Source organism: Peromyscus maniculatus, chromosome 1 (genome assembly GCF_049852395.1).
Source record: "Peromyscus maniculatus bairdii isolate BWxNUB_F1_BW_parent chromosome 1, HU_Pman_BW_mat_3.1, whole genome shotgun sequence".
NCBI classification, from domain to species: domain Eukaryota; kingdom Metazoa; phylum Chordata; class Mammalia; order Rodentia; family Cricetidae; genus Peromyscus; species Peromyscus maniculatus.
Genome location: NC_134852.1, coordinates 108,758,142 through 108,785,588, shown reverse-complemented (window position 1 = coordinate 108,785,588; position 27,447 = coordinate 108,758,142). Strand labels below are relative to the sequence as shown.

At 54.5% G+C, this 27,447-nt stretch overlaps 2 protein-coding genes across 5 annotated transcripts in view; both read left to right on the top strand.

Annotated features, from left to right (window-relative positions):
• Positions 1-27,024, top strand: part of Capn5 (calpain 5) — a 57,128-nt gene extending 30,104 nt beyond the window's left edge. For all 4 annotated transcript variants that reach the window (XM_076547713.1, XM_076547727.1, XM_076547738.1 and 1 more), the window contains exons 4-13: positions 11,270-11,478; positions 14,934-15,126; positions 16,077-16,270; positions 16,765-16,842; positions 18,858-19,053; positions 19,723-19,845; positions 21,983-22,179; positions 22,840-22,955; positions 23,356-23,492; positions 24,536-27,024. In XM_076547713.1, coding sequence (XP_076403828.1) covers positions 11,270-11,478; positions 14,934-15,126; positions 16,077-16,270; positions 16,765-16,842; positions 18,858-19,053; positions 19,723-19,845; positions 21,983-22,179; positions 22,840-22,955; positions 23,356-23,492; positions 24,536-24,718 — 1,626 coding nt within the window. In that variant the 3' untranslated portion in view covers positions 24,719-27,024. The remainder of the gene's footprint in view (positions 1-11,269; positions 11,479-14,933; positions 15,127-16,076; positions 16,271-16,764; positions 16,843-18,857; positions 19,054-19,722; positions 19,846-21,982; positions 22,180-22,839; positions 22,956-23,355; positions 23,493-24,535) is intronic.
• On the top strand, positions 344-4,140 carry Omp (olfactory marker protein). The gene has a single exon (XM_015998523.3). It carries the CDS (start codon positions 1,996-1,998, stop codon positions 2,485-2,487), a length of 492 nt encoding a protein of 163 aa, XP_015854009.1. The 5' UTR covers positions 344-1,995; the 3' UTR covers positions 2,488-4,140.
• Positions 27,025-27,447: the final 423 nt, after the last annotated feature.

The window sequence follows — 27,447 nt, the reverse complement described above, 5'->3', positions numbered from 1 at the left end:
CACACCGGCTATCACACCACACACTCTCGCTTTCGCGTATTCACACTCATGCACGCACACACTCTCTAACACTTAAGCAAACGCAAATGCGAATTGGGCTTGCCATGTGGCTTGGTGGGTAAAGGTGCTTATTGCCTAACAATCTGAGTTCAATCCTGGAACCCATACGGTGGGGTGGAGAGAACCGACTCCCTCAGATTGTCCCCTGACCTCTACATGTGCCCTACGGCATGTACACACACACACACACACACACACACACACACACACACACACACACACACACACACGCAGTGAAAAGAATTTAAGGTCAGAATGTCCTGCTGGAAGCACAGAGGGTATCCTCTTCAGAGAGGAAGTGGATGCCCCTCACTAACAGCTCTCGGCCACACCGTCCCGAAGGCCGGGGAGTGAGCAGGCGGCTTGGTTCGTCTCTTACCATACTGTTTTCGGGAATTGCTGCTAGTGGCCCCAAGAACTCGCCCCGGGGCTTGAGGTTGGTTTATTTTTCTCAGTTCTGGGAACTGAATCCAGGATCTGTCCATGCTAGGTAAGGGCTCTGTCACGGATACCACTGAGCTCCTCTTCCTTCATCCTAAAATCCCCAACGGCAAGGTTGAGGCAGGAGGATTGTGAGAGTGAAACCAGTCTAGGTGACCTACTGGGATCCTGCCTTAAAGTAAAAGGAGCATATATCGGGATGTAGTTCAGTGAAAGGGGCCTTGGGTTCGGTTCCCAGTACTGCAGAGACAAGCAACCCCAAATAAAAACAGCCTGCCCTGAAGGCTCACACCTGTAATCCCTGCACGTTGGAGGCTCAAGCAGGAGGATTGCTGGGAGTTTGAGGCCAGCCCGGATGGCAACACAGGGAGACCTTGTCTCAAAAACAGCCAATAAAACAAGCATGCTCTCCATCATGGTGCCCTGTGCTGTTCCTCAGCCCAAGATCCCACTGGGTCCCTTGGCCTCCATGTGGCAAAGCAACAGGCTTCTGTCCCCTGACCCTCCCGACTGTTTTCAGTCACCACACCTTGCGCCATGCCTCTTTCCTGTGTGTGACAGCAGCATCTCTAGTTCCGCTGCCCAGACGCACTTCAGATTCCAGGTCTGCCATCTGCCCACATACACTGACTGGGTTCTGCCTCCCCCCCCCCCATACTCCTCGCCAGTGTGTGGGTCTCCTGATGCTTCCCTGGGGAGGTGGAGGATCAGTGTGGGTGGAATGGCTGGTGGGATTTTGATGGAAATGAGAGCCGGGTCCGTGGCTATGTGGTGTAGTGTGTGGTGAGGTCGATCAAACCACGGCGTCCCGGAGCAGAGCCAGCCATCTGTCTGGCAGGCGGTTTGGGATCTGAGAGCTGCGGGTTCAGATGGGAGGTGACAGCTGGGCTGGGTCCTGCTGATGTTATGGGAGAGGGAGATGCCCAGGGCATTTGGAAAGCAGCGTTGGCAGGACCTGGCAGGTAGCTATGAGGGAATGAAGGGAGGAGGAGGAGGAGGAGGCAAGAATGGCCCCCAGCTGGCTCGGCTGACTACAGAAAACTACTGATGAGTGCATCTTGGTGCTGCCCTGTCCCCTCTTCCCGGACTGTCTTCAGTTACCTCCGTGTGTCTGTCTGTACCCCCCCCCCAACCTCTCTCCATTCCTCACAAACAAGCAGGCCTCCAGCTTGCCACTACTACTGTAGTCAAGGTGGTTGCCACAGCAGTTGACATCAGTGCTCTGGTCCCTAAGGAGCCTGTCACCCTCCAGCCTGCCTGCAGCTCGGCATTGCTACTTCTGCAAGGAACAGGCAGGAGGCAGTTGGGCACACACTCACGGGTCTCCCGTTCTGAGAACTGGGTGGGGCCAGAGAGGGCCAGTGGCGAAAAGGAGAGGCTGGAAAGGGAGGCGGGTCTTCGGGTGGCCTCTTCAGGCACCTGAGGTTCCAGCCCACTTGGTTCCTTGACGTCGGTGGGAGCGGCGGCAGTGGCAAGAGCTGTAGCACTTGGGCCATGGCAGAGGACGGGCCGCAGAAGCAGCAGCTGGACATGCCGCTGGTTCTAGACCAGGACCTGACCAAGCAGATGCGGCTCCGTGTGGAGAGCCTGAAGCAGCGTGGGGAGAAGCGGCAGGATGGCGAGAAGCTCCTCCGGCCGGCTGAGTCTGTCTACCGCCTTGACTTCATCCAGCAGCAGAAGCTCCAGTTCGATCGCTGGGATGTGGTTCTGGACAAGCCGGGCAAGGTCACCATCACGGGCACCTCGCAGAACTGGACGCCCGACCTCACCAACCTCATGACACGCCAGCTGCTGGACCCTGCTGCCATCTTCTGGCGCAAGGAAGACTCCGACGCCATGGATTGGAATGAGGCCGATGCCCTGGAATTTGGGGAGCGTCTGTCTGACCTGGCCAAAATCCGCAAGGTCATGTATTTCCTCATCACCTTTGGCGAGGGCGTGGAGCCTGCCAACCTCAAGGCCTCCGTGGTGTTTAACCAGCTCTGATGACCATCCCTGGCTGCCCTGCCTCTGGCCCACAACTCTCCCTCGCCTGAACTTCCTTCCTCGTGTGTATTTTGGGGACATTCTTCTAGCTGCTCCTTCTGTGCTTGACTTGGCCAGAGGCCCCCTGAGTCCTACATGCCCCCCCTTTGGTGCCAGTGCCGTGGCTCACAGGGATGTCCCCTGGCTCCGTAGTCTAGAAGCTAGACACCGCTACTATAGACAATAGAGGCCTTTGTGGGCAGATGGCTGGGCATCCTGGACATCTGCCGTCTCTGCTTCATTGTGGTGGAGAGAGGGGAATTGAGAGACCAAGAGCTCCAGACAACCAGCCGCTGATTTCCTTCAGGCACGGAAGACTGGGACACGACAGGAACTGCCTTCTGGGGAACCTGGCAAGAAGGCATTTGCCTGCTGGCCAAAGCTGAAGTCGGGAGGTGAACGCCCAGGGGCACTCTGGCAGCGGGAGGGTGCTGCCAGGGTCAGTGTCCCCCTGCTGTGACCTTGGGGCCTTCAAGACGCTGGGCAGGATGACAGCCGGGCTTGGTCTGTCTGGCAGAGGGTAGCCGGCTTTGCAGGCCTGGCCCAGGTTTCTGTGGAGAAGGTAAAGGACATGTAGACGCTACCCACACATACATATATATATATATATTGAGAGATGGCATGCTATATTTGTATGGCTGCATGCCCAAGGGCGAATACTAGTCAGGAATAAGGCTAACTTTAGTTCAGTTGGTACTGTTCCTGGGCATGGTGGAGGTAACCCTGGCTGAGCCCTCCTTGGTGCAGGGCTTCCTGAACTGGGAAACTGAGGCTCAATTGGTGAAGCAGAGAACTGAGTTAGAGGGGTCCAGGGCTCTGAGCCAGGAACACTGATGTCCCTGTTAGGATGGCTGGCCTTTGCAGCTCGCTGGTCAGGAACACGGGTGTTGTGTCCTGCGGTCACCTCTCTGGGCATTTACTGGTTCTGCTGGAGCAGAAGCACATGGGTGAGGCTTGGGGGCAGGTATGATGTCTGAGTCTAAAGTGGGCTAAAGGTGTTCAGATGGGATGCCTAACACTGGCTTCTGAGGCTATCCAGGAAAGCCCACTCACCAAACTGACGGGGAAACTGAGGCACAGTTATCGGCAGATTCAGTCCTGCCCCAAAGCCTCATTTTCTATCACCCTACACGTACCAAGAGCCCTCCTTAGAGGAGAAGCCTCACCTGCCACCTAGCATCCGCCGGGGGTACCTCAGCAATGCCACCCGCTCTGTTTCAAGGCTGCCTCCATCTGAGGTACCAGTGCATCAGGATCTGAAGGTAGGAGCCGTTCCGGCGGGTGGGCGGCCAGGAGGGCAAGCCCCGGCTCAGAGTCAGGATTCTGGAGGGAGGAGATAGGCTGTGGCACTGGCTCTGGTGGCTGTGCGCTGTCGCATACTTGCAGAAGCACCTGCTAGTGCGTCTAGACGCTGCCGACTCTAGGGAGCCATGCCTAGGCAGGGGCCCTCCCTTTCTGCTTCTCTTTCTGACCTCTCCCTACTGCTTCGAGACCCCTTTGGGTCACACTGCCTGTCCCCCGATTCTGTCTCACCCCATTTGCCCTGTGGGGACCTGAGTGTCTCTGCTGTGCCTGTCCCGTGTCCCCAATAAAGACTGTGTGCCCTCCCCTTTGCAGTGTGGTGTGGTGTGCCTCTGTGGTGTGGTTTGTAGTCCTTGCTGCAAGCTCGTAGCAGAAGTCTTCCCTATGGGCCCTTGCAGTTCCGAGGAACCCCCCCCCCCCTGCCAACCTTCGGGATGAGTTGAGCAGTGAGGTCCCGTATCAGGACTGGGCTTCACCTGTTAGTCTCCTGGCTGTCCTGCAGGGACCAACCCAGCCTCTGGGGCATGAAGGAGCAAGCTGAGGCTGCACTTGGAGCAGGGACCTTGGGAGTGGCTGAGGAGTGGAATGGCCAAGATGGACACCAGTTTAACGTGGTCTTGGTCACTGCCTGGCTGTGTCCTCTAGGAACCCCTGACCCTCTCCTGGCCTTGACCTTCAAGTTAGTCCATGGTTCTGCATCGTCTCTTCAAAGCTATCTTCTCCGACCCTGGCGCTGGGGTAGCTGGAGGAAGCGTCACCTTGGAGCCCCACTGATCCTTCGTGGCTCAGCCCTCATCATCTCCCATATTCACCCATTTTTGGATAGGGACAGCTGAGGCCCAGTGGAGGAGGCCTCCATCCCGAGGCATGGAGGGGTAGACTGGGAATCAGGCTCTGAGCCCCTGGACCTTTGATCCCACAATTGTGACCTCCTGTGATAGGCTTGGGAAATACATTCTCCCACCTCTTCTGAGGACCCAAGCACATTAGGATGGCTTCCTACAGAGGAAGATGTCAGAGGGCTCCGTGGGTTGGTTGGCAGCTGCCCCTAGCTTCAGGGTGCTCCAGGGGTTCTGTCCTCAGCTCCCGTCACCTTGCTCCCACTCAGAGCATTCAGAGACATTTCCCTATGCTCCCTTCCCCGGCTCAGGAGCCTCTGTGTTCCCGCGTGCACCCTCCCCACACTACCTCCATCCATTTTATCCTGCCAGCCTTGGAGCTGGCCCCTGAGAGGGGCAAAGTCCAGGAGAGGAATCCGACTTCCAGCCCGCTGTGAACTGCAGTGGTCTGGCCCTGTTCCCAGAGCATACACATACAGTGGCTACGACCCATTTGCCATGGAAACCACTGGGGACGTGAAAACAAGGAGTCCTGCTATTCTGGAGCCTCTGCCTGGCAGAGAGCCAGTGTCTGCAGCTCCGGGGCCCTGGGCTGCCAGCCACTGACCAGCTGTGTGGCCCCAGGCGGCCTCTCTGAGCTGTTTTCTACCTGTTAGTCAGCGATGCCTCCCTTACAGGTGCTGGGAAGGTCAAACGGAGAATGTCGGGGGAGCTGACGTCCTGAAGTCACTCGTTTGTCAGTGGCCTCCGACGGACGCTATAGATCATCTTGGGAGAAGTGTTGGGGGGGGGTCTCTTTGCTGAGCAGGAACTTAAGGTTCAGAGAGGTAAAGGGTGTTGCCAGCAGCTTCACAGCAGCCAGTGCTGATGGCAGTAGGTGCTGTGGAGGGACAGGCAGGTGCCAGGCCAGACAGACTCAGTGTCCCCAGAGAGTGGTAATGGCATGAATTATAATCAGGCTCAGATGTCCCACTGAAGGGACCTCTAATGGTCACACTGTGCCTCGAGGGTGGAGGACCAGAGTTCTCCTGCCCTATGAGCAGGAGTCACTGGCCAGAGCAGTGTTGACCATCCTGAGCTCTGGACTATTGTCCTGGGACACAGGGATGGTACATGGCTTCCTGACCTCTCCATTCACTGTATCTGAAACCCGTGGGGGTTGAGGCTTGTGAAACCAGAAGCCAAGGCGTGAAGAATCCCACAGCAGGGGGCTGCTAGTTGGAGACACGGAGAACCCCTGCAACCCCACTCTGCCATTGCATCAGGGTCGCTCAGAAGTGCCCCAAGATGGCCCTTGGGATCTAAAGCAGAGATCAGAGAAGCTCCTGCCTGTCCCTCATTCTTCACAATCACTTTCAAAACTTGCTTACACTACATACAGACCCTGGGGAGTGTCACCCTTCCAGGGCTCCTGACCCCAAGCCCAGTATAGGCAGGTGCTGCCCAAGAGGGATTCCAGCCAGGCTCTTCAGTCTGAGATGTGCCCAGGAAACTCAACACCAGAGGGCGCTGTGGGGCACCCTCTGCGCACTGTGTGGCGCGCGCGCGCGCGCACACACACACACACACACACACACACACACACACACACACACACACACACACACGGCAGGTAGCGTTGGAGGTTCTTGATGACTCTGGGAGGCAGATTTCTGAGGGGCTGTCTGCCTCCCTGCCCCTACATCCTTAGACCAATATGTCTGCAGATAGCACAGCCCTTTACAGTGTGTGAAGTTCTCATGGCCATCTGTTATCATTGTAACAGTCCTGGAGGTGGGGGTAGGGAACTTAGGGACCTCACTCTGACCAGAATTCACATTTTCCAGCCAGCTTTGGTGCGGGGCCAGGCCCTGTACTGGGTGCTAGGCATCCAAGGAGGAACCACATTTGACTGTAGCCCCATTAAGGAAATCCCTCCCAGTGGGTGAGGAAAGAGACTAGTGCAGGGGAGCCGGGGGGGGGGGGGGGGGGGGGGGGGGGGCTGCCCAGCTGCCCAGGGTTAGCCTCTCAAGGAGAAAGGGAGGGGGAGTGCAGGTAGAGTCAGGCACACAGGACGTGCCATGAGGCATCGTGAGGTGTTGTGCAGCCATGATTTCGGTGGGGCCTCCAAGGGGGAAATGTTGGGGCATGGGGTGACAAGCAGGTTCCTACTGCCAGGCCGTGCTCTGGTGTCTCTGGTGACAGAGCATCCCTTCTGAGCAGCCACTCTGTCTTATTACATCTGCACTCCTCTCACCTCCTCCCACATCAGCTCATCCCACATCTGTTCCCACAGATGCTGATGGGAACAGTCCTAAAGGAGATACGTAGTTATAGGGCTGGAGAGAGGGCTCAGCAGCTAAGAATGCTTGTTGCTCTTCCAGAGGACCTGAGTTCGATTCCCAGCACCCACATGGTGGCTCCTGGCCTCTGCAGGCACCAGGCAAGCAAGAAGTTCACACACATACATACAGGCAACATACCCATACACATTTATTTTTAAATTGGATAGTAAATATATTTGCTATAATACTAATATGCAACCAACATGTTTTAAAGTAATCCAAAATGTTTGGAACCCAAACTTCCAGATTTCAGGTTTTTTAGTATTTATATATATATTTCACACGTTGAGCATTCCTAATCTGAAAACCCCAAACCCACAGCTCCAAACTCCCAAATCTGAGCATCATGTCAGTGCTCAGAACATTTCAGATGTGGGAGTTTGGGTTTTCAGATTAGGGCTGCCTGCCTACCTTGAATTATTAAATACACAGTGCACTAGTTTCAAAGATACACAGGTTTGGCAGTTTGCTTAAGTGGGATCCAAACAGACATCCTTAATAGCCATGGCCCGATTGCCCTTTCTTCTTTTCATTTTCTCCTGCAATTTATTTGTTGAAGAAACTGGGTCATTTGTTATGTGGACTTCTCACTGGGTGGATTTTCTTGGCTGCATCCGCATGCAGCCATTTGACATGTTCTCTGGCTCCTGCATTTCTGTAACCCAGGATTTGTCCCAGCTGCTTGATAAGGTTCATGCAGAAGTCACATCTTGTCCTCTTGCCCCACACCTCCCCCCGACTCTCTCTCATGATGTGAAGTGTCCATTGAATAATGTTTTTCAGACAGGGTCTCACATATTAGGCCAGCCTAGACCTCGGTATGCAGCCCTGTGGATTTCTGGTCTTCTCTCCTCTACCTCTTCAGTTCCGGGATTACAGGCATGAGATACCACATCGGGATTATTTGGTGCTGGCGCTCCAACCCCGGGCCTCCTACATGGTAGGCAAGCACACCACCAGCGAGCTGCATTCCTAGCCCTTATTAGTTCTTTGGAACAAGATGTAGCCCAGGCAGGCCTAGAATTCAGTCTTCCTGTCTCCAACTCCCCCAACCTCTGCCCCACAACCCAGTGCTAGGGTTTTATACCCAAACCCATGAATCCATCAATGGCTCCAAAATAAAAGTGCCTCAGTACCATCCTTTCTCCCACACTTATTACCTGGGATTTGTTTCCAGACGGAGCCCCCCTTTCCTCGCTGCTCGGTTGCCCTCTGGTTAGCTATGCAGAAAAAGGCAGGGTAGTGAGTGTTTCATTCTTTCTGTCTGCATTTCCCGTCTCAAGAAGTAAGTTGATTGGCTGCCCTTCCCCAGGAGTGACTGTCCTGTATCTGTGACCTCCTGAAGTTGAACATGTTCACTGTTCAGCGCATTGCCGTTTCCTTCCTAAAGCTCAGGTGGGTCTATTTGCAGCAGCTTCCTGATTCTTTTGGCCTAGATAGGGAGGCTGTGGGCCTCTGTGACTTGTGACATAATCGGATGTGGCATGTGGACAAATGTGTTTGGACTATCACCTCCCACCCTCATTGCCCTGCAGGCAGCAGAGACTGGGGTGGGGGGGAGCTACTGTGGAACCCACCCCACGCCAGTTCTAAGGGCTGTGGTGCAGGAGGGGAAACCGAGGCCTCCAGGGATCCTGACTCTGGATCTCTGACCCTGGAGCCTCATTAGCTGTTTCTCGGTCCACAGTGGGCTCAGAGCCAAACCTTGTGTTTGACTAATGATCCTCCCAGGTCCCAGCATACCTCCTCCTGCCCTGTGAGGGCTCCCCCCTCCCCCTGCACCCCACCGCTGCAGTCCAGAGCACCCAGTGCAGTCTCGGGGGAGGAGGCAGCAAGACCATGGGCATGGCTCTCTGCCATCGGGTATGATTCTGTATGCTTGGGCAGTTTCTCCGGACTTCAGCTTTCCATCTGCGCAGTGGGATGAGCCCACCTTGTACGGGCCCCACTTTGTTATCCAGTGTTCTGCCTTCAAAGAAAGCTAGGGAGGCAGTGCAAGGGTCGGGGCAGAGGTCAGAGCTCACAGAGTTGGGTGAAGACAGAGGCCAGGAGAGGCCAGGAAGCAGTTGGCAATACTGGACCATGCCTGGTTACAGACCTGGGTCCAGGTTGCTAAAACCATATCGGAACCCAGCAGCTTCTGCCAGTGACTTCCCAGGGCATCATCCTGCAAAGCTGTGAGGTGGGGGCACCACAGGAAACATCGGTGTGCCTGGCACCTCACAGGGCCCCCTCCAGAGGAGGGTGGCAGTGCCTCTCCCCGGAGTTGGCACCCTCATCTCACTAGAGACAGTTCTCCTCTGCTTGGGTCCCTGTTGATAGCGTACATTGTGTAAACAACACATCCCTAATGAGTGGGAGGGGAAGGCTCCGACCAACACAGCCTCTCGGTTAAGCTGCCACTGTGTGCCAACCCAGCCTGTGTGTCTGGGCACTGCTGTCGGAACCAGAGTGACTTTCTTCTAGAAGGAACTGCCTGTGCTCCAGGTGGGGCTCAGCTTTGTCCATACATAGCAGAGTGAGCTGGTCACCCTGACACAGAGGCCTGAGGTATTCCCCCTCTCCTGCCTGCCTCCAGCTGCCCAGATGACCTCTGTATGTCCTCATGTCCTCGGGAGACACCTAGGCCAGCTCCTAGGACATCTCCCCAGAGCTGTGGCCGGCTCCAGGGTTCTCCCAGTTTCCCCTTTCCTCCAAACCATGGGTGGTTTTGTGTCTTCCTCCCCCACCAGACTCTGAGGCTTCTTGAGGGAATGCCCTATGTCTGGGTCATCCTGGTCCTCAATGTCTAGCACAGTCCAGGGTCCACACAGTAGTTCATACTGCTAAGTAACTCATCTGTAAACACACAGGCCTGGCTTTGGCTCCCAGCCTCAAACCCAGATTTACCTGCCTCCAAAGAAATGTGCTTTTAGTGTTGTTGTTTTCCTAACTCTGTGACTCTGGATGAATCACTTGGCCCCTCTGAGCATTAATTTTTTTCACCTGTCAAGCCAAGATGGAGCCACTGTGGGAATTATATTATTCTAGTGTGTCAGGCCCAAGCCCTGGCATTTGCAAGGTGCTTCATAAATACTAAATATTAGAGTCCTAATGGGTGTCTGTGTGTTTATCATTCAGTCAACCTATGTGTAACACATATGCAGCTGGGCCAGGTGGATATAAAGCAAATAAATAGGGATCTTTGCCCACAGGGAGCTCTGACCATGGGACTGACCCTTCACAGATAGTATCAGACCTGTGAAAGATGAACCACACAGGTCTTGATATATTAACCCAGTGAAAGTATGGACTTGAGAGGCATGCTTGGCCCAGAGGCTGGGGGCTAGGGGTCCTTGTCTGGTCTACAGTTAAGGAGGGCTTCCTGGACAACAAAGTGGCCACTGAAGGAGGAATATGAGGACTGAGGACAGGGACTGGACTGGGAACCATGAGCGGGTAGAGAAGTGAGCATGGATAGGGAGGCACTATCATCATTTTGTCGCTTTGCTGCTGAGTGAGGGCCAGGGTGACTGTGGCTGTCAATGTTCTTACAATGTCTGGGAGCCAGAGATGGTGAGGGGGGCTGAGGTGGTGCTGGTGGGAAGTCGGGAGCCGGGAGGACCTGCTTAGGTGGGGAGGGAGACAGCGAGGAGTCTGGCATGGCTGCTGGCTTCCACCTGGAGCTGGCCTGGATGGCTGGGGTGGATGGAACAGATGTGGGGGAGGACTGCAGAGAGGGAGGCCTGTGGGATCTTACAACACTGTGGCTGGAAGATGCCTGAGTCTCTGGCTCTGACAGACATGGAACCCAGGTCCCAAGACCAGAGTACTCACAAGTCCCTCCAGTGTCCATGCAGTGATGGGATGGAACCCAGTACTCCTGTTTCTTTGGGGACATTCACCACATTTTGCGGCGCGCTCCTCAGCCAGCGAGGAAGGACGACCACCATGCGAGGATTCTTCTCAGATCACACTTTATTGGAGCGCCTCTTGGTTAAGGGAGAGCGGGAGATGAGGGGCCCCGAGGACTAAACTGCAGCTGCTTATATAGGGAATCAGGCAAACGTGCCGTACTATGATTGGGTCCCGCCAGACTGCGAACATGGGGAGCCACGGGATAGGCTGAGGACATAAGGCCAATTACCATACTCGTGCATCATAGCCAAATATGGAGTTGTTTACAGCTAGGCTACCAGGAAGCCAGCGCCATCTTAGAATGGCGGCTCCTTACACCATTTTCCTCAGGAGCCAGATGCCTCTCAACGCCCTCATCTTGTCTCCATTTTCTCCACCTAGGTCATCCCAGACTGGAAGGAGCAGGAATGGGACCCTGAGAAGCCTGATAACTATGCTGGCATCTTCCATTTCCACTTCTGGCGCTTCGGGGAGTGGGTGGACGTGGTCATCGATGACCGGCTGCCCACAGTCAACAACCAGCTTATTTACTGCCATTCCAACTCCAGAAACGAGTTCTGGTGTGCCCTGGTGGAGAAGGCCTATGCCAAGTAGGTGTGGCCAGGCGGGGTGGCCAGGTGGGTTGACCAGGTGGAGCTGTCTGGGAGGGATGACCAGGTGGGTTGACAAGGTGGAGCTCTCTGGGAGGGATGACCAGGTGGGTTGACAAGGTGGAGCTGCTGTCTCTGGGTGGGTTGACCAGGTGGAGCTGTCTGGGCAAGATGACCAGGTGGAGCTGTCTGGGTGGGTTGACTAGGTGGAGCTGTCTGGGTGGGTTGACCAGGTGGAGCTGTCTGGGAGGGATGACCAGGTGGGTTGACCAGGAGGGTTGACCAGATGGAGCTGTCTGGGTGGTCTGAACAGGTGGGTTGACCATGTGGAGCTCTCTGAGCAAGATGACCAGGTGGAGCTGTCTGGGTGGGTTGACCAGGTGGAGCTGTCTGGGTGAGTTGACCAGTGGAGCTGTCTGGGTGGTCTGAACAGGTGGTTTGACCAAGTGGAGCTCTCTGGGCGGGATAACCAGACTGAGTTGCCAAGTCAGTGTGGGCTGTTGCTGGGCTCTCCACGGGCCTTTAGGAAAGGCTCCTGTCACAGAGAGGTGAGAGGCTGGCGTCCACAGCATGGTCAGAGCCTTGGCCCAAGGACCCTACCTGCTAGGTCTGTTATGGGTGGAGTGGAAACCTGGAGTATGAGGAGGAGAAGAAATGGGAGAGGACGGGGCCCAGGCAAGCATCCTGCAGCATTTGGGGCAGGGCTGACACTCATGTTTATGGGAGTAGATCTTACCCTCAAGTGTATATTGCCGAACTCCCCTGGGACCTTTCCTGGTCTGGATGGTGGACTGTGGGCCAGATACTTGTCTTCCTCTTGTAGGACCTGGCACAGAATGAGCACCAGCAAAGGTGTGCTGAGGAGTGGGACATCTGAGGGCAGGAATGCCAGCTGGTTCTAGCCTCTCCCTGGGTCCTCTTCCTAGGCCTTTGGAGGATGTGTGTGAAGGGTGGGAGGTGGCAGAGAGTGTGAGAGGACTCTCGAGTTTGAATTCAAGAGCCTACATGGAAGAGAGGAAAGAAAAGGAAAAAAAATTAAAAAAATAACACCGGAGAATTTAACCCTCAGAAAGCAGAGCCAGTACCTTGGTGGCTGGTGTGTTTCTGTTACCATTGGTGGGCTGTGGTGGAGAGCCTCCTGCCGGCTAGGCAAGGGCTCCACCACTGAGCTACAGGTCCAGCTCTTGTTCTGTTTTATTTTTATAAATAAAGTTTGATTGATTATGTACACACACACACACACACACACACACACACACACACACACACACACGCACGCACACGCACACGCACACACACAAAGAGTACTGCTCACTAAGCCACCAATTCATTGTCCAATAACCACTGCCCACAATGCTGTCACCATTGCCTCCATCCAAAACCTTTTCACACACCCCTCCAGCAGAAATTCTTCCCCATTAATCAAAAACTCCCTTTTGCAGTGAACTCCTGTTCTTCTTGCCTTTGAATCTGCCTATCCTGGGCACCTCATTTATGGGGAGTCCCACTATACTTGTTCCTCTGGGCCTGTCTTCTTTTTCTCAGCATGATATTTTTTTTTTAAGATTTATTTATTCGTGTATTTTATGTATATGAGTGATCTGTCTTCATGCACACCAGAAGAAGGAATCTGATCCCATTACAGGTGGTTGGGAGCCACCATGTGGTTGCTGGGAATTGAACTCAGGACCTCTGGAAGAGCAGCCAGTGCTCTTAACCACTGAGCCATCTCTCCAGCCCCAGCATAATATTTTCAAGGTCTGGCTATGGAGCGGCTTATTTCAGCACCTCTGTTCACGGCTGAATGATATTCCCCTGGAGATCTCAGCCATGCTTTATCTGTTTGCGGATGGACAGTTGGGCAGCATCCACCTCTCGGCTGTTGTGAATAGTGCCTCTGTGATCATGGATGTTCAGGGGTCTGAGTCTCTGCTTTGACCCTTTTCTAGTGTATCCTAGCAGTGGAACTTCTGGTCACGTGACAGTTCAGTATGTGACTTTTTAAGCAGTTCTCCATAGTGGCTGCACTATATTATGCTTGCTTTTATTTGTTTTTTGTTTGTTTACTTTTAATTTTTTTATTTCCCCCATGTGTTATACTTAGGTGCATTTTTTCATGTGTGCATACTTGTATACTCATGTGTGCATGCGTGTGTGTGTGTGTGTGTGTGTGTGTGTGTGTGTGTGTGTGTGTGTGTATGTGGAGTCCCTAAGGTTGGTGTTGGAAACATCCTGGCTTGCTCTTTCACTTTACTCACTAAGGCAGGTCTCTCAGTCAAACCCAGAGTCACTGATGTGGCTAGTCCTGCTAGCCGGCTTGCTCTCGGGATCCCATCTCTGCCTGCCAAGGCTGGGATTGCAGGTGGGCCCCCACATCCACTTGCATTTACTTGGGTTCTGGGGATTTGAACTCTAGCCCTCACACTTTCCTGACAATTGCTTTAACCACTGGACCACCTCCCCAGTTCTTATTTACTCTTTGAGTTATAAAACAAGCCTGTGCCCTTTGGAGCAAATCCAAAAAGTCTCCAACAGTGACTGATGGTCCCTCCCCTTCCTGCTCTAGACAGCCGCACTGTCTGCATCTGTGCCTCCAGCTACCTCTTTCATTCTCCGTGCCCCTGTCCTCTGTCCTGGGGACACTATTCAGTATCATTTTTGTTGTTGTGCGACAGGCTTCATGCAGGCTTTCCCCAGACTCACTGTGTAGCAGAAGCTGGCCTCGAACCCCCAATCCCTGGGCTGAGGTTCCAGGCCCGTGCTGCTAGCCCAGCTTCTTTCCACATCTCTGATGCATCTCTGTTCATGGACATCCTTACAAAGCATGGCACTGTTTTGTGGGTTTGTCTTTTCAGTGTATACTGAAGGTACTGTGCTGTGCACTCATGTACTCTGTTACTCATGTTCAGATTCACTGGGTCACACGTAGGAGATGCTCAATATCTTTTTAAAGTTCCCTCAAAGAAACTGGATACAAATCTCCCAATTCCACATACAGTTCATCTCTCCAGGCCAGAAGCTACTTTAAGGAATTATTGCTTACCCCTCAAAACATCACTGGAATCCAGCTATGTATGTTTTTCAAACATAACAAATAAACGCTAGCATTTTTCCATACCCCTAAGATTCTTTTCCAGCACTTTCTAGAATGTTCCAGAGCATAGGTACAGCACTTGTTTTTTAAACCAGTTCCTTCGAGTTGTACATTCTATCATTGTGAATTATATTACTTATGCAGAATTGTTGGGAATTTGAGTCCTACAGTGGTGGTGTGCAGATGGACAGAGTGGGCCTGGGAGTTAAGACCTGGACGCCACTGTTGCCTGTGCTGTGGCTTGCCGTGAGACCGTAGCAGTTGGCTTGATTTCTAAGCTTCACACAGCTCCTGTATGCGGCAACAGATTGAGAGCTGCCCGGGAGCCTGAACTGGGATTTCCTTGCCTGTTGTCCCCCAGGCTGGCGGGCTGTTACCAGGCCCTGGATGGCGGCAACACGGCGGATGCACTCGTAGATTTCACAGGTGGCGTTTCTGAACCCATTGACCTGACCGATGGGGACTTGGCCAGCGACGAGGTCAAGAGGAGTCAGCTCTTTGAGCGGGTGCTGAAAGTGCATAGCAGAGGTGGCCTCATCAGTGCCTCCATCAAGGTAGGAGTGTGGGCCAGACCCAAGCCTGGGATGAGAGGGAGTGGGGCTGAGCCTGGGCCCAGGCCAGCTCACCACACTCACTCTTGGCCCCGTGAGGGGGGGACAGCCGTTGGAGAACACAACTCCCCTTCCCCGGTGCTGAGCAGCAATGCAAACCCAGCCTTAACCTCCTGCACCATGCACCGCCCCCCAACACCCTTCAGGCTCCCTTCAGACCCTTGTATCTCTCTCTGCCTTTGAGGCACGTTGCCAAGGCATATGGTGTCCAAAGTTAAGGGGAACCTGGAAGAGGGTAGGGAGTCCCTAGGGTAGGTAGCCTGAAGCTGGTCTCCAAGAGGGTCCTCTGCTCGGTCACTGCTGGGAGATGGGTGGGTTCATTGGTGGCAGGGTTTGAAACCAGGATAAGGTTGCTGTCTGTGTGCCTGATCAGCTGGCTCTCTAGAAACATGGTGCCCTGGTTTGCAGTATCTGCCCATTTCCGTGGAGTCAATACTCCCACCAAGGTCAGTTTACTATTGCCCATGTTTTCACAAACAGCTCTTAAAATTGCTGAGTGTTACTACTAGGCATGGTGCTTGCACATCTGTAATCTTAGTGTTTGGGACTTGGGAGGCAGAGGCAGGAAGGTTGCCCCAAGTTCAAAGTCAGTCTAGTCTACAAAGAGAATTCTAGGCCACTCAGGCCTATGTATTGAGACTTCAATAATTTTAAATATATAGCAGTTGGCTTCACTGGGGCAGGTTGGCATCAATATACTCTGGGGTGACATCTGCAGGTGGTTGGTCCCCTGGGGTTCTGACCCCTTCTTAGCAAAGTAAGTTCTTTTCCCATGCAGCTGCAGTTCCCATCCCTACCTGAAGGGGGCGGTGTGGCTCCTCAGTCTAGCTCCAGTGTCTCAAGTTTGGATTCCTGTGTGACCCTCCTGTCTGAGTACCTTTGTCCTCCTGCAGGCTGTGACAGCAGCTGACATGGAGGCCCGCCTGGCATGTGGCCTGGTGAAGGGCCATGCGTATGCTGTCACTGATGTGCGCAAGGTGCGCCTGGGCCACGGCCTGCTGGCCTTCTTCAAATCGGAGAAGCTGGACATGATCCGCCTGAGGAACCCCTGGGGCGAGCGGGAGTGGAACGGGCCCTGGAGCGACACGTGAGGCCCAGGGTTGGGGTGGGTACAGGTCCAGAGGCGAGGACAAAAAAAAACGTGACACTGGACTGGGCCTTGCAGGGTCTGGGGGAGATGGCCTGAGGAAAAGACAGGACACTCACTTCCCAATGTGTGCGTGGTGTCTGGGGGTGGGGTCATCCAGGACAGTGGCCTGGAGAAGGGTGAGCTGATCTTGACCTGTGGGGAGGTGGGGAGGGAGACCACCAGCTCCCTGCATGCTGCTGGTGCTCTGTGCTTGGCCAGTGGCCCCGAGGGTCAGAGCCCCTGATCCCAGCTTTATCCCCTGACGTCGTAGCCATGGCATGAAGAGCGATCGCAGTCTCCCGTGGGAGGGCATGGAGGCTTCTTGGAGCTGGGCTGGGCGTGACCCCCAGTTTCTCTAGCCACATGGCTTGGACCAGCGCTGTCTCTTGGGGAGGTGGTGCTGGCAGGCTACTCCCTCTTACACTGGTTTCTCCCTGACACTCACATTCCAGCTCAGAGGAATGGAAGAAAGTGAGCAAGAGTGAGCGGGAGAAGATGGGCATGACCGTGCAGGATGATGGCGAGTTTTGGTGAGTGTCCTCTAATCCTGAGTTTGGGCTGAGGGAGAACTTCCTGGGGCCTGACAGGGAGCGTGGGACAGGGAGTCGGAAGCCAGGGCTCCATAGTCACCATCATGTGTGGCTTTGGAAAACGCACCTGTCTGGCCTATTTCCTCCTCTGTAAAATGAGTTGTGCAGTGATGGCTCCTTTTACCCCGTGTCCTCTCTGCACACCTGAGGGACACTGGAACTGGTCTGACTCCCAGGCTAGTCCTAGCACACAGGCCACAGGGACAGCAGACAGTCACCCTCGGGCATCCATCTCCTTCATCCAACCTCTTGTATCTGTTCCCAGGATTTGTTCCTCTTGTGTCTACTCTGCGTCCATCCTGGGTCCATCCCCCCACATCCAACCATCTGTATCTAACCCCTGCATCTTTCCCCTGCATCCATTCCTCTGTATCCATCCCCTGTGGCTGGTCATTCCCTGTGTCTGTCTCACATTCCCTGCATCCATTTGCTGAACCCATGTCCTTCTGAATCCATCACCCTGTACCCATTCCTCACATCCACTCTCTCCGTCTATCCTACTGTATGCACCCCTACACCTACTCATCCCCCTGCATCCAGTCATTCCCCTTATCTATACCCTCCACCACCCCCTATACTTATTCATTCCCCTGTATCCCTCACCTCCTCCATCCCCCGTACCTGTTCATTCCCCTGTATCATCCCCTCCTCCACCACCCCCTATACTTATTCATTCCCCTGTATCATCCCCTCCTCCATCCCCCGTACCTGTCCATTCCCCTGTATCATCCCCTCCTCCACCACCCCCTATACTTATTCATTCCCCTGTATCATCCCCTCCTCCACCCCCCATACCTGTTCATTCTCCTGTATCCCTCGCCTCCTCCACCCCCCGTACCTGTTCATTCCCCTGTATCATCCCCTCCTCCACCCCCATACCTGTCCATTCCCCTGTATCATCCCCTCCTCCACCCCCGTACCTGTTCATTCCCCTGTATCCATTCCTTCCTTTGTATACATCCCCCTATGTGCATCCCTTGAATCCACTCCACCAGTGGATTCTGTCCGGCCCCTGTCCTGGTGCAGGGCTGTTCTTCACAGCACCCTTGATAGGAGACTCAGCCGCCTATGGGAGGGAAGGTACAAGGTACCCGGTGTGAGGTAGATACCATGTAGACCCCAGACCAACCAGGATCAGATGACAGCAATACTAGTATCCTGATGAAGCCCCCTTCTGTGGGTGTGGGGTAGGCTAGCCAGGCCCTCCAGTCTGCACTGCTGTGGACCGTCTGACTCAGGAGTCAGTTGAGTTAAAACAGTCACATTGCTCCTCCATGGAAATGGCTGCTTTTAAAGGCCTTCTCATGCATATTCATACCGTGCACTTCCCCTGGCCCTGCCCATGCTCCTTGAGGAGCGTGGCTACTGCCTGGTCACTGTCTCATGCTTACCATGGCGGGGGTGGGGGTGGGGGTTGGTTGTCTACCACCAGTTGATTCAGGGCTTACCGCAGCCATGGAAGCTAACGGGTAGAAACAGACTAGACATGATGTACACAGCGGGGCTGATGAGAAGGCACTTTTAATCCTGACAGCCTCATTTCAGTGCCTGGGACTCACACCGTGGGAGGAGAGAACCAACTCCCACAGGCTATCCTCTCACCTCCAGATGCATGCCACGCACACCTGCATCCTCCTCCCAACAATAAACTGTCAAACTGCAATACAGCGTTAGAGGTGCGCTCTCGTTACTAACACGAGATCAGCTGTGCACAGCCGACATGCCAGCGGCTTTCTGTGTTCCAAACAATGCTGCACGCTCCCATATTGCTTAACCCCCTGCCAGCCCCGTGAGACAGGCAACTGTTGGCAGGTTCACCCCCATTTTACAGAAGAGGAAATTGAGGCCCAAGAGAGATTTGGGGTCTTGGTGGTGTTGTGTCCAGCTTGCTTTCTGTGGAGCGGTGGTTAAGGGCGTTATGGGGTTCGCCCAGCTCAGTGCCTTCCTACACACAGGATGACCTTCGAGGACGTGTGCCGGTATTTTACGGACATCATTAAGTGCCGCCTGATTAACACGTCCTACCTGAGCATCCATAAGACATGGGAGGAGGCGCGGCTGCGTGGCGCCTGGACGAGACATGAGGACCCACAGCAGAACCGCAGTGGAGGCTGCATCAACCACAAGGACACTTTCTTCCAGAACCCACAGGTGGGCATTGGCCAGGACCCCGCCCCGCCCCGCCCTGCAGCAGCTGTGAGACCTCATCACTGCCCTGCCAGGGGCCCTTGCATCACTCAGGAGGGTCCCTGACTGTCTTTGAGCCTCATAAGACTATCTGTGCAGTGAGGGCCTGGTGGACACTGTCTGAGAACGTGACGTCCCAGGCTTTCTGTCTGTACTGCACATGGTCACAGTGAGGACACTCGCTCTCAGGGACTTAAACGTGTTTGTCCAGGGTCTCAGGGACGGTTAGAGATGGTCAGGTCCCTTGCTTTCATGGTTGCACAGTTTGGCTAGTCCCAGGAAATGTGGCCAGGCTGTGCCCCCCATGGGAATTGTCCCCAGCAGCTTCCTCAGTCAGAGCCCATGTGCTTAGTCCTTAGACCCCAATGTGTCCTTATTGAGCACCTACTGTGTGCTAGGCTCTGAGGTGAGCATTTACCAAATCATTGAGCTCTCCCCGTCTTCAGGCAAGGTGGCCAGTGTGAGTTAATAGGCTCTCCTCCCAGACCAGGGACTGACTCGGAGCGCTGATGGGGTGGCCCAAGCTCATGCTGCTGACATGGCTGAGGCTTAGCCCCTGGGTCCAGGCTCTTGGGAGCACAGGAGGCTGCCCCAGGTCTCACCGTGGGTCTCTTTTCATGGCCACACCTGCAGTACATCTTTGAAGTCAAGAAGCCAGAAGATGAAGTACTGATCTGCATTCAGCAGCGGCCCAAGCGTTCAACTCGCAGAGAAGGCAAGGGCGAGAACCTGGCCATCGGCTTCGACATCTATAAGGTGAGACCTGCAGGCCAGCGTCACTTGTGGTGAGGGATACTAGCTGTTGGCTCTGGGAGGTCCTGTGTGTCTGATGGCCCCGCTGCCCCTCCCCCAGAGCTGGGCCTCTCATCCCCCGCAGCCTGTTGTATTGGAAGCTTTGGGCTTGTGTTGGGAGCTTTGCAACCTCATGGGCTGCCAAGTGGGCGACCTTGTGCAGAGACAGGTAGACTCACCTCTGGCCGCTCCTCTTGGATTGTTGTCCTCCACATGTGATGCTTAGTGTGGGGAGACAGTGACATTTCAGGTCCCCACATGCATGTCAGATCTTGAGAACGTACTGAACGCACATGGATGTGAGATCCTAGTGCACGCTTGGTCCCCAGCATTTGATGGTTATGACAGGATGGTTTGCTCACTCCCTTGTGCTGGCTTGGTCATAGTGTGTTGATGTGCTATGAGACTTTGTGCCGTGTTATAGCTTGCACTGACTGGACTGTAGCCTACAGTGCTTTTTCAAGAGTTGTCTAGGATGTCCTGGCAGCTGCTGACATCATTTCATGGGTGTGGGCTGGGAGTTAGGCATGTCACGGTACGTAGGCCTCCCAAACCATGAAGGTAAGTTCAGAGACTCCCGGTGGGTGTCCCAAACCATGGGTAGCACCACACCATAGCCATAGCAAAGGCAGCTCCTGAGCAGTTAATGCATGGGTCCAGTACACAGCACAGTGCTGGCCAAGCAAGGTTACTCATGTTCTGGATTGAGGAAAGTCAAATGGTGCAGGATTTCAGCATATCTGAAACTGAAAATATAGAAATTATTTCCGGATTTTCCTCTTGCTATTTTCAGAGCATGGTTGACTGTAGGTAACTGAAATCATGGAAAATGGAACTGTAGCTAAGCCGGGTTGGGGGTGGAGGTGGGGGGTGGGGATGGGTGTCAGGGACTACTGTGCTTGATGCCTCTGTGGCGAAACTCCAGGGTCAGGCTGGGTGTGGTGACACACGCCTGTAATCCCAGCACTTAGGAAGCCGAGGCGGGAGAACAGGAGCCCCAGGACAATCTCAATTACAGAGTGAGTTCAAGCCTGGGCTATAAGAGACTTTGTCTCAAAAACATAACAAAGCAAAACAAGAGAAGGACCACCAAGATGGCTTCTCAGGTAAAGGCACTTGATGCCTGATAAAATGAGCTGGGTCCCTGGACATGTGTAAAGGTGGAAGGGTAGAATCAGCTCCACAGTTGTCCTCTGACTAACACATGTGTGTTGTGGCATGCATGCCTCCCGTCATACGCACACATATACAAAAAAAACCAACAAAAAACAAAAAACAAAAAAAAAACCTTGTAGGGTCATTGGGATTACCAGGGGGTTTCTCACCCACCCCTACTTTTAAATAATTTTTCTTGAGGTAAAAGTCATAGGCCACTGAACTGAGCATGTCAGCTAGTGACATCATCACTAGATGATCATCGCTGTGAAGAGAAGGTCCACTCCAGTAGGTTATCGCCACCCAATCCAATAGACCCTTCCGTGAGGGGTCTCTGCAGACACCATGGCCAGCAGAGTGTCAATCCATGTGAAGCAAGAAGGAATTCCAGTTCAACGTGACTCAGTAACTGGTGCTGATTTGAACTTCAAGAGTGTGACACCGGTTGGCATATTTAAGCACAGCACAATTTGGAAAAAAGTTTCCCAGTGATAATGAACTCAGTCTCTTGTGCATAATAAAGCTTAAGACATGACTACATGTGACAGCTTCCATAAAGACAGTTTCTGTAGATTGGCTGTGTATGACATCTTAGGTGTCTGCAGGAGGACCTAGTGTGGTCTCAGTCATGCAGACAGTGCAGAGGTCACCAGGCTATTAACTGCCTGCCTCCACTCCCAGACTTCTGTCCATCTGTCCCTTGGAAGAGACAGCCCTGGGTGTTTGGCATTCCTGGTCTCCCTGGTGCTTGTCTGAGCACAGGGACCTCTGTGCTCCTGCACCCTCCTCTGCCCTAGCCCGACCCTGACCTAATTTTGTCTTTATGCATTTGCTAGTTCTGAACATTTCCTACCCATGTATCCCTACTGACCTTTCCACGGTGGCCAGCGGGAGATGGGACAGACTCTGGGCTGCCTGTGGCCCATCTCCTCCTGTCTGCACGCAGGTGGAGGAGAACCGCCAGTACCGGATGCACAGCCTGCAGCATAAGGCCGCCAGCTCCATCTACATCAACTCCCGGAGCGTTTTCTTGCGGACAGAGCAGCCCGAGGGTCGCTATGTCATCATCCCTACCACCTTCGAGCCGGGCCACACTGGCGAGTTCCTGCTCCGAGTCTTCACGGATGTACCTTCCAACTGCCGGTGCGCTGAGGCTGGGGCTGGTGACGGTGTAGTCCATGCTGGGCCTGGTAGAGTCTGCAGCCCTAGCCTGGCTGTCTGCTCAAGACATGGCGTCCAGGCGCCAGTGTCCCCAGAGATGGGTACCCCTTGCCTCTCCCCTTCCCTGCTTGCCTGCCCAGCCTCTCTTGGTCCTGACTAGGAACAGTGACTCCGTTTTTTAAAGTGGCTTTCATGGATTTTATTTATCTCCCCACACCCCGAACGGGAGGCCTAACCACTCCATTTGATAGATGAAAACAGGGGCCAACTCTAGAAAAGGGGTCCGACACCATGCTGTCTGTGGCAATATGGGCTGAGCTGGATTTTAGGGTGGGTCTTGTCACTCTCTCACTTGTCCCATGGAGACTGGCTAAAACCATTTTAAGGATGAGAAATAATGTTTCTAAGTGCCCAACAGAGGCTGTGGCATGCAGGTGGTACTAAGTGCATTGTGGTCCCTCGAGGAGGATGGGACCCTAGGGGAGGGACAGAGAGGCTGGAAGCCCGTGCAGTGGATGGTTGGGTCTGCTGGGAGGTTTGGCTTAGAATTCATGGACGTCTGCAGTAAATACTGCTCCTTACTTTGAACCCGTCTTCCTATCTTCCTGCCATCTGTCTGTCCCCCACCCTGCCCTATATCAGGGAGCTGTGCCTGGATGAGCCCCCTCGCACCTGTTGGAGTTCCCTGTGTGGCTACCCCCAGCAAGTGACCCAGGTCCATGTCCTGGGGGCTGCTGGCCTCAAGGACTCGTCAACAGGTGAGCTCACCTGGAGATTACCTCAGGCCCTGTCTCCTTCAGCACAGACCCCAGCCCCCTGAGACCCCCAGCACCTACAGAACTCACTCTGCAGGTCCAGCCATCCAGGGTGTGATGTGAGCTTCTAGAGAGGTTCACCTCCTGCGTCCCCATGTGGTGGGGACATCAGATGGCCACTGGGGGGTCAGGAAGGCTTCCTGGAGAGCAGGCCAGAGGCTCCCTGCATCCCTTCCTCTGCTTGCCCTAGAAGGTAGAGGACTCCTGTCTGGAAGGTGGACCAGGCTCCTGTCTCCCTTCCCCTTCGTGACTAAGACCAGGTTGGCATGTCCCCTCCCGGACACCTGTCCCATTGGCCTCTGCACCAGCCCGTCCTCACCCCAGTTCCCCATCCTCCCTCCAGGGGCAAACTCCTATGTGATCATCAAGTGTGAGGGTGAGAAGGTTCGCTCAGCTGTGCAGAGAGGGACCTCGACACCAGAGTACAATGTGAAGGGCGTCTTCTATCGCAAGAAACTGGCTCAGCCCATCACCGTGCAGGTGAGGCCCTTTCACAAGCCCGTCCTGTCCCCTCCCGTGACCCCCAACTCCTAGGGGTGGGGCCCAGGGCACAAGAGCCTTCGACAAAGGACCTGGTGGTGCTAGATTCTGTTGTCTTGCCCGTCCCTCCCCCACCACACACACACACACACACACACACACACACACACTCCCCATTCAGTCTGGGTCTGAGGGGCAGCAAGGTTGGTCTCCCAGCTGGAGTCAGTGGTTCAAGCCTTTCAAGGTCACTATTCCTCAGAGCCCCCACCGGTGGATCCACTTGGGAAAGTGACACAGATCGCATGTGGCATGTGGCTGATTCCTAAGAGTTCTGAGGAGGGAATTCGAATGCCAGTGTCCTTGGGCACAGCTCCTTCCTCTCAGGTCAACGTGGCTAAGCTCATTACCAGGAAGCCCTCTGTCCCCAGGCCCAGAGCAGCCTCTCTCTGGGTGAGAAACCATCTGTAAACAAACGTCTGGCACCCCAAGGGATCCACTAGATTTTCCAAGTGTTCTTAACACTGGGTCCCACTGGATCAAATCACAGACTTGTAGTTACTGAGGCTAGAAGGACCCGTAGGGGCAGGTGATTCAACCTGAATATTAAAAATGAGCTGTTGAATGAAGTGGTACACATCTTTAATCTCAGCACTCGGGAGACAGAGGCAGGCAGAACTCTGTGAGTTCAAAGCCAGCCTGATCTGCATACCTGCATAGCCTGTAGTTCCAGGCTAGCCAGGACTAGACAGGGAAACCTGTCTCAGAAACAGGAGAAAAAGGGACTGGAGGCAGAGCTAGGTCAAGTCCAGGTTTACCCCCCAGTTCAAGTTTACCAGAGCTAATAGTGAGAGACTGGGCTTTCTACGTGGTAGAGAGCTTTGACAGGAGCCCGAGGCTCTAGAAGAGGGCGTCCCCAGGACACGGGCCTTCCCCTGGCTGGGCTGGTATTGAGGGAAGAGGCTTCTAGGCCCTGCCCTCCCTACCCACCTGCCAGAGGCTATATTCCTGGTCTTGGACACACACACCCCACTGTCTCCTCTCAGATCTGGAATCACCGCGTCCTGAAGGATGAATTCCTGGGCCAGGTGTGCCTGAAGACCGACCCGGACGACCTGCAGGCGCTCCACACGCTCCACCTCCAGGACCGCAGCAGGCGGCAGCCCAGCGACTTGCCGGGCACGGTGGCCGTGCATGTCCTCAGCAGCGCCTCTCTCACGGCTGTGTGACACCGGCCCGCCCGCCTGCCTGGCCCCACCAGTCCTCACCACCACCTGCATGTCCCCACCTGGCCTGGGACCAGCCTGGGAACCAGACCCTGGGGCCCTTCCCCCACTCTCCCACTGACCCACTGTGTGACCTGAGGAGAGCCCTGCCCGTCCCGGAGCCTCGGTGTTCGGAGGGCCCCGAAGAATTTCCTTCGTGTGGGGGAGTTTTCTTGCCTAAGATTTAAAGTAGCTCCACCCAGTGGGCACTGCTGCTAAGGGGCTCTCTCTGTTGAAAACATTTCCCCCAGGCCCCACTGTCTGCCGAGGAGTGCCAAGATGTCACTTGTTTACACACAAACTGCCATGCCCCCCCCCGCCCCCCCCCGTTTCCTAGCTCCCCTCCCAGGTCTTTGCTCTCTAGCTACGGTGACCTTAAACTTCTCCCCTTCCTGCCTCCACTTTCCCAGTGTTGAGATTATAGGCGTGCGCCACTACACCAGTTTATATGGTGCTGGGTATCGAACCTAGGGCTTTGCGTATGCCAGGCAAGCATTCTGTGAACTGAGCTATGTCTCCAGTCCCACTACACCTTGTCTTTTGAGCCATCTTGGAAGAACCCTCGGTGGGCATCTGCTGAGAGGAACACAGGAGACGTGCGCTCATTGTCTAAGGTCCTCCTCCCGTCCACTGAGTTACTCAGCATGGGTTTGCCCTGTTGGCCCAAAGAGCCGCCCTAGGCCTCCCTAGCCTCAGGTCCTCTCAGAGGCAGATAACCCTAACTCCCATCTCCTGAAGAGCTGTGGCCACACCCGTGAGAAAGTGTTATTTCCAGGCAGGTCGATATAGGGCTATGGTCCCTAGGGGACATGTGCTCCCTCTGTGGAAAGACACTGGGGTTTTCTTGGAAGAAAGGACTCCAGGGTGGGTGGTGCCAGGCCTTCAGGGTTATGTCATCTGTTGGCTGTCACAGGCGGGGACTTGCCTCTCCTGACCAGAGGTCTCTCCATCAGCATCCCCCAGACAGCCAAGGAGGCCATCATGCTCCTGCTCTCCAGACCACCAACGTTCTTTTCAATCCTCAACATTTGATAGTCTTAGCATTTTTTAAAAATCTCAGTGTAAAGGGAAGTCTGTCCCAACCCGTTGTTCTTTGTTAACTCATTTTGTGGGTCCTCTGCTTTTATTTTGACATTGAGCATGAAAGGACATGGGTGAAGTGGGACCTTCTCAGAGGAGTCTCAGAGGAAGGTAGAGATGAGCATGTTCATTCCTGGGCGTCCTCAGGCTGGTTGCAGACTGCACTCCGGAGGGACTCTTGTTCAGTCCTGGTTCTGTGGCTCACAGGGTCCCTTCTGTGCCCTCATTGGGCTGCCAGACCAGGCTTGGTAGATAAAGTACAGTTAGGTAAACAGCAGCAATTCCTTTTGGGAGTGTGACTTTCTGTCTCCAGTCCCTACTGTGTGGTCCCCTTCCTGGCTGGAGGTGCTGGATTCTGACTGCCATCTTGCTCCGTGGTAGCTCTGCTCCTAGCCTGGGGCCTGGGCCATGGGGAGGGCTAGGCACTGAAATAAAGATAAGAGGATTCCTCCTGCATGGTTAGGGCTTCCCTTCAAAGACCTGGGCCTGGGCCTGGGATTGTGCATGCCACCAGGAGCAAGTCACTTAAACCTCCTGTGCCTCTATTCCTCCCTCTGCAGCGTGAGGCTGGTGACGCCTATTTGTGGGGACTCTTACAAGAATCAGAGCAAGGTCACACCACTTCCTCTCCGTGTCTCTATATCGTATACTCCACACGTTCGCATAATCACTTCCCAATGGCTACTGCAAACAAAGACTGCAGTCAGGAATGGAGGAGAAAGCACCCGCTAGGCCGTCTTGGGTCTCAGGGCCTGACATGCGCGTCTTAGCTCAGCCATATCCCCCTGAGGCGCGGGGCAAACCAGGACCAAGTAGCCAACTTGTATAAGCTTCTCTGGATTAGCCACTGCCTGCCACTGCCTCCCACCGCCAGCAGAGACGGGCCAGCAGCCCTGCTCTTGTTTCCTCCCTCCCAAGCGAGGCCAGGCTGGCTCCTGGCTGTGCAGGGACCTCTGGTCCCCGGGAAGCCTTGAGGACTGGACAGGTGAGGACAGTGTGGAGCAGGAAGAGCAGTGGCTTTGTTGGCCCTTGCACCCGGGAGGCCTCAGTGTGCCCGCTGCAGGCGATCAGCCCTGTAGCCCACACTACATGGACCGCCAGGACCTGGCCTTCACTTCTCCAGGTCACCATGCCCTGGGGTCAAGGGCATGTTATCTTCTCAGAATAAATATTAACTGCCACTCTAGAAAGATCTCTGTGTGTCTGTTTCATCTACCCCTCCCCCGGGGGAGGGTAAGGGAGGAAGGGACAATGAGTAGCTGACCTTGGGTCAGAGGGATGAACAAGGAAGGACTTGGGAGTCCCGGATGAGGCTGGTGGCTTCACTGGTGGCCTGGTGAGCTCTGTGGAATCTTTCAAGTCCCCTACTACAAATTGGTGTGGGACTGGCTTTGCTGAGCCCTGTCCATCCGAGGCCCCGGGAAGCACAGTCCCTGCTCCAGAAAAGCCTTCCTGCAACCGGGAAGACACACCGATCTGCTGATCATGACACCGCAGTGTTCTTGATAGTGTAGCCCGGAAGCCCCTAGGAACTAAGTCTCAGCCTGTCAGGTCAAGGCCCTTGTCCTGTTCAGTAGAGAGGAGACAGCGCAGGCCACAGACAAGTGGCCGGA